Raw genomic sequence first — 5,731 nt, forward strand, 5'->3', positions numbered from 1 at the left:
GGTGATGGAGACCCTTAGCCTTTGAATTCTTATGAAAATAAAGCATTATTATTTAAATCACAAACTTAGCTTCAGATTCCTTCTTGTGCTTTGTACAATGCCTGGTGTTCAATACATGTTTTTAAAACAGATTACTCTAAATTCCAAGATTTTTTTCTATTGAAGATATAAAAGCAATCATTGTTAGATTTTTAGAGGTTAGTTCCCTGCTCTATCCCAAGCACCAGGAACAGTTCCTGGTACAAAGTAGGTACTCAGTAAATCCTGTTTCAATGATTGAATGCATAAGCTAGATTGTCCCCAATGGTTTTGAACATTCTCTAAAAATCCTGAATGCCATAAACTCAGATATTAGGTAAATATTTCTTTATTAAATGATTAATTCCATAAATAAATTCTTTTCACTGAATATAAAATTAAAATCATTTACAAATTATTCCAGTATTACATTTCCCCTCCCTCCCCAAAAGCTACATTTTGATAAATAAAAACATTCAGTCTTAAAACACCTGATTTCTGTTTGCAATTTAGAGTGCAGATAGCTGCCTCTCATGGACACTCACAGAGTGTCACCTTCTGGAAGGGATGGACCCCCCCCTCCCATTTACTTCTGTCAAAGGATGGAGTCTTTAAGTGTCCAACTACTCTTATTACCTTTTACAACTGTAAAACCGAAAGGGAAAAAGCCTAGAGAAAAATACGCTTACCAAATAATTTACAAACAGAAAACAGAACGTCATCAACACCACAAGCTCCAAAATGAAGCAGTAACGTGTGCTCCAATATTATGAAGCAAAGTATTCTCCAATCGCGGCTGCATTAGTGTCCATGTGCACCAGCACGCCTGGCAGTTTCGAAATACCTTAATACTACTCAAGAATGAGCAGTGCATCCCTTCTACAATGAGTCCCTTCAGCCTGCCGCCCCCACCCACGCCTCCGTGATGCTGACACTCTTCTCTTCCCACTTTGTCCACCCTTGTGCCGGAAAACCCAGGTAGCGTTTAGTCCCTAAATTTGTGAATGTCATTGAACAGTCTGTAGAAGGGAAAGGCTGCCTCGTTGGCATGCGGGCAGTTGTAGTTGCATCTGCAGGACTGGATCATCATGACGTTCTTGGAAAACGTCTCCCCATCTTCGCAGCGGAACCGCATCTTCACAGTCCTGGTCTGCTGAGGCGTGCAGCAGCGGCCGTCCACACAGGAACCGCAGTACTTGGGCCGGTATTTCTTCATACTCGAACATCCAGCGTAAGTAAACTTGACCGGTTCGGGGGATTTCTTGGTCTTGCTGCATTTCTTGCCCTTCTGTAAGAAAGAGAAGAGAAGGGAAGTTAGTGTTTCTCTTTCTTGGAAGAGAGGTTCCCATCTCACCCAGGGGACCAGTCTACACGGCACTGCAGGCACTTACTTTCAGGCTGCTGTACACCGGCTGTCCACAAGGCCGCACTTCACAGATCCGGGTTTCTTTCACCAGGCGGCATTCAGGGTTGTCATTGGTAACGCGTGTGGAGATACCAGTTCCACAGGTTTTTGAGCATTGGGACCACGAAGTCGTTTGGACGATACATTTCTGGCCATGTGAAGAAGGGCTGTACAGAATGCGAGGTTCCATTCCAAAAACTAGAGGGACAAACAAGAGGGAAGATTCCTCAGAGGCATACCGACACAAACAGATTCAAGTTCTCATTTCTCTGAAGTTTCAAACTAGGAATGGGTTTCAGTACAATGTCTCAGTCTTCACTTACCGGGGAGCCGCTTCAGGGAGCCCCCTTTTCCAATTGCAATTAATTCATTGTTTCTCGTTAACTCCACCTCCGAGGCATCGAAGGCCAGCTCCTTGCCCAGGAGGCCGTCCCTGTCGTCCATGGGGTCCTTGGCACCATCCTCGTCGCAGACCCACTCCTCACAGCACTGCCCAGTAACTTTGACCAGCCGGGGGTTGGGACAGCCCAAGCTGGGGAGAGAGAGTTCTTGGGGACACAGAGGAATGCAGCCCACGGCGCCGTCAATACATGTGCACTGATGTTTACAGTTGGGCTGGAAACTTTCCCCATTCTGGTAGATTCTGGAGTTATATTCACAGGGTCTGCCCTCTGACTGAGCTGCAAAGAGCACCAAAAAAGAAAGGGAGAGGAGAATAAAGTTAAGATTCCGTACGACGGCCTGAAACTCAGACATATTTTCTGCTGCTAAATTCAATTGATGGTAAAGTTTCCTATGATTCCCCGGAGACTCCAGAGCAGAACAATAAGTTAGTCAGGAATCACTTTTCCGTATGCGCTTTTCGTTGGGCCCAGACACACTGAATTGCATTCCAGACTGCTGAAATCATGTGCCTTTCTGCCAAGCTACCAACAACAAAGCATCACCATACATGGTCGCAAAATTACTAAACTTCTGGACTACGGGGACTATTCTTTTTTTAAAGGGGCCAAACCACAAGCATCTTACCTCTGCAGATCCCCTTCAGAGCGGTGGAGCTGGCGCCGAAGTTGCATTCCAGCCCCTTGGTGTGGTCGCAGGGCTGCGTTTTGCTGCAGTCCTCGTTGAGCTGCTTGGCGCAGACCTTACAGCAGCCGCAGGCGTCCCGGACCAGCCCAACTCCCGGGGCGCACTTGGGCGCCTCCAGGGGGCAGTGGCAGGCGGCGGGGCAGGTGGAGAGAGCCTGGAAGGGGGAGAGGACACGTGTGAGGCTCGGCGCGGTGCGCAGGAGGGACGCCCCGGGAAGGGACGGGGGTGTCTGGCCCGGGCGGCAGGGGGTCTCTGATCCCGTGCAGTCCGGCCACCCCGGGCGGCTGCGTACGCCGGGAGGGCCCCCCGGCACGTCTTCAGGGCGGGCTTAAAGAAAGAGCTCCCCCGAAACGCCCCGCCGAACTTCTGAGTCTAGCTTTTCCGGCCGCGGGCCATCTGGGGAAAGGCGAAGGGGCTGCTAGAGCGGACGGGGAAGCGGTGGCCAAAGAACTCACCAGCCTGGCCAAGTGGAGAAGGGTGACGGCGAGGGCGAGCGACCTGGCGGTGCTGGAGCTCATCGTGGCGCGCAGGAGGGGTCCGGGAGAGCGCGGAGGCAAAGACGCCAACACACCGGTGCGTAGCGGCCGGGCCGGCGCGGCTGCGGCGGTGGGCCGGGCGGTGGGCCGGGTGGTGGGGAGGCGAGAGCCAGGCAGGCGAGCGGGCTGCGGGCGTCCTTCTCTCGAGGTCCTTGCCGGGGAGGAACGGAAGGCGCGGGTGCTGCTCGGGGGCGCTCTCGCTCGCGGTCTGCCCCAGCGCCCAGAGCCCGCCTTTTATACGGGCCGGCCGCGGCGCCGCGTGTTGCAGTGACGTCGACTCTGTCTGCGCGTTCCAGAATTCTCAAACATCTCAGGAATGCTGGTTGGCGCGGGCTCCTGCCAAGCGCCTCCCCTGGCTCCGTTGCACTTTTTTTTTTTTTTTTTTTTTTGTCCTGGACCCGTCAAGAAAACAATCTTCCGTTTTTTCCACTTTAAATAACGACTTCTATATAGGGGAGGGCTCTTCTGGGAGTGATGGTGGTGATGGTGGTGGAAGGGCCGAGGGGGGCGAGTTCAGAACTTTGCCTGGATTGGGAGGGTGGGAGGACCTGGAGGGAGGAACAAAAGTCGTTTTGTTTGGTGATGCCGAGTTGACCGGGCAGCCTTGGAACCCCTCACCCAGGAAGGCAGCGAGCTGTTTGCTTGTTTACAGCGAAGGTGAGAGTCAAGTTATCTATTGAGAGGCGAACGGGGAGGGAGAGTGTCTGGGAGCCAGGAATCTATCTGAGGACTTCATAGAAGCGTGCTCGGATCAAGTCCCAAATCTTTGGCATGGTGTTTATTGGACAAGTGAAGTGTATTGCAAATTAATACCCGAGGTGGCATTTATGAATGAGAAGGGGAAAAAAAAAATCAACTTCCCCCATCGTCTGGCAGATTCCCAGGCAGAGGTCTTCCCCCGTCCGCCAACCCTCCCCCCCCCCTCCGCTTTTTGGTATGTCGTACTTGTTTGTTTTTGGAGGTTCCCACTTTAGTTCCAGCCCACTGCCTGGGTTGGAAGTCCGAGAGGAAACGAACGCAGGGAGCTCTCTGGGAGGCGGACTTACACTTCCTCACGGATGCGGGAGACTGGGTAAGCCCTTCCAGCCTCCCACCGCGGGCGGGAGGCGACGCTAACTAAGCAGCCAGCCAGAAGCGGAGGGGACCACGGTGGAGTGATTTGTATTGAGATCATCACCTGTATATACTGCAAAACCAAACCAGATTCCAGCACCATTGTGCCCAGTGGATCTCTGGAAAAAGCAGACTCCTTGACGCTGAAAGTTTTGTGGGGCTTTTTAACTCCTTTCCTTGGGACCATTTAGAAGCCTCCCATTTCAAGTGAATTGCAATGCTTTGCTCTCTAAGTACAGAGAAATAAGAGATTTAGGGTGTAATATTCTGTAGTAAAAAAAAAAAAGTTAGCAATTTTAAGGTCCTATTCTACCAGCAACACATTCAGTAGAAGACCTCCTACAAAGCAAGTTACTTGAACTTCAAATACCGTTAATGTGATGGACAAATGTTCCCTCAAAGTTTAAAAAACTATCTTCTTGTGTAACTTTCATAAAAACATACACAGTAATTATGACAGTTTCCCTTTTATATGTGCTCTGGGAGAAATCCTTGTCCTTTGCGATGTTTAGGGCTGTTCAGTCTAAATGACTGAGAAGTCTTGCTTAAGAAGGCCTTCAGTGTGACTTTTCTGTGAATGACTCTAATAAACACAACAAGAAGCTATTGCAATGAAAACACTCTCCAATGGAGAGAACTGTGGCAGGAAAGAGTTAAGTTTCATTCATTCGAAAGTGCTCTTCCAGAAGTCTAAGAAGCTTTTACTAGAGGGAGTAGGATGTCTAAGGTTTTGTTGGAGGGATGTGGGGTGGTGAACTTACTTTTGAAGACAATAGACTGTCAGGTGTTCTGGGCCCTGCATCCTGCCCAAGCCAATTCATCAGTTATTATTTAGAAAACGTTTTTGTTGTTTTCCTGTGTTCAACTTTCGTTACTGTTTCCTTCTTAATGAAGTGACTGGGGATGGGGGTGAGTAGGTACAGTACAGGGTGGGAGGAGGTGGTGAAGAGAGAATGGAGAGGAGTGTTCCTGGCTTCTGTTGTGGCGTCTTTTCTATTTGACTTCATGGTTGTAAGTATTTCCAGATGGTGAATCAGACACCAGACGTAACAATATTTCCATATTTGGGTATAGCAGTAGCCTGCGTTTTTAACATTTTTCTGCCTCTGTTATCCAACCACAAAGCATTCTTGACAGCTTCAAATGTTGTTAAATATAGACTTAACTTCTGTTCCCAGAGCAGGAAATTCTTTGGAATTCCTTGTTTTTCACGCAATCTGTCTATCATAATTTAAAATAAAATTACAGTGGATGATCCAACTGGCTCATGTATACACCTTGCTCCTTTATGGAAGTTGTGTGTGTGTGTGTGCACGCGCACGCGCGCGTGTGTGTGGAAGAGGGGGCTCAAAGAGATTCAGTCTGCTGCACAGCATTCAAAAACACACCATTCCAGAGATTCCTTTAAAAATCAGATTAAAGTTTTCTAACAAGGGTTGTGTGCGTTTGTTTCTAGACTTCATCTGGGGAATCTTGGAGGATGAGTTTGCCCCAGAGGAGAAACTTACAGAACCTCACTGTCAGCTGCCCATTTAAAGCAGGGGGTGTGTGATGGGAGGGGGTGGGAAGC

At 49.3% G+C, this 5,731-nt stretch overlaps 1 protein-coding gene across 1 annotated transcript; it reads right to left on the reverse strand.

The window, feature by feature from the left end:
* Positions 1 to 351: 351 nt before the first annotated feature.
* CCN1 (cellular communication network factor 1) lies at positions 352 to 3,255 on the reverse strand. The gene is made up of 5 exons (XM_061186381.1): positions 2,968 to 3,255; positions 2,453 to 2,666; positions 1,747 to 2,103; positions 1,410 to 1,621; positions 352 to 1,306 (listed from the first exon to the last, which is right to left on the reverse strand). The coding sequence occupies exons 1-5, from the start codon at positions 3,028 to 3,030 to the stop codon at positions 1,004 to 1,006; spliced, it is 1,149 nt and encodes a 382-aa protein (XP_061042364.1). The 5' UTR covers positions 3,031 to 3,255; the 3' UTR covers positions 352 to 1,003.
* Between the last annotated feature and the right edge of the window lie 2,476 nt (positions 3,256 to 5,731).

This window comes from Eubalaena glacialis, chromosome 3 (assembly GCF_028564815.1).
Source record: "Eubalaena glacialis isolate mEubGla1 chromosome 3, mEubGla1.1.hap2.+ XY, whole genome shotgun sequence".
Taxonomy (NCBI): Eukaryota; Metazoa; Chordata; class Mammalia; order Artiodactyla; family Balaenidae; genus Eubalaena; species Eubalaena glacialis.

Coding starts and splice junctions, on each gene's coding strand:
- CCN1 (XM_061186381.1), bottom strand. CDS start 3,030: ATGAGCTCCAGCACCGCCAGGTCGCTCGCCCTCGCCGTCACCCTTCTC. Junction 1,622..1,746: donor CTCCCTGAAGCGGCTCCCCG/GTAAGTGAAGAC, acceptor TTGTCCCTCTAG/TTTTTGGAATGGAACCTCGC. Junction 1,307..1,409: donor CGGTGTACAGCAGCCTGAAA/GTAAGTGCCTGC, acceptor TCTTTCTTACAG/AAGGGCAAGAAATGCAGCAA.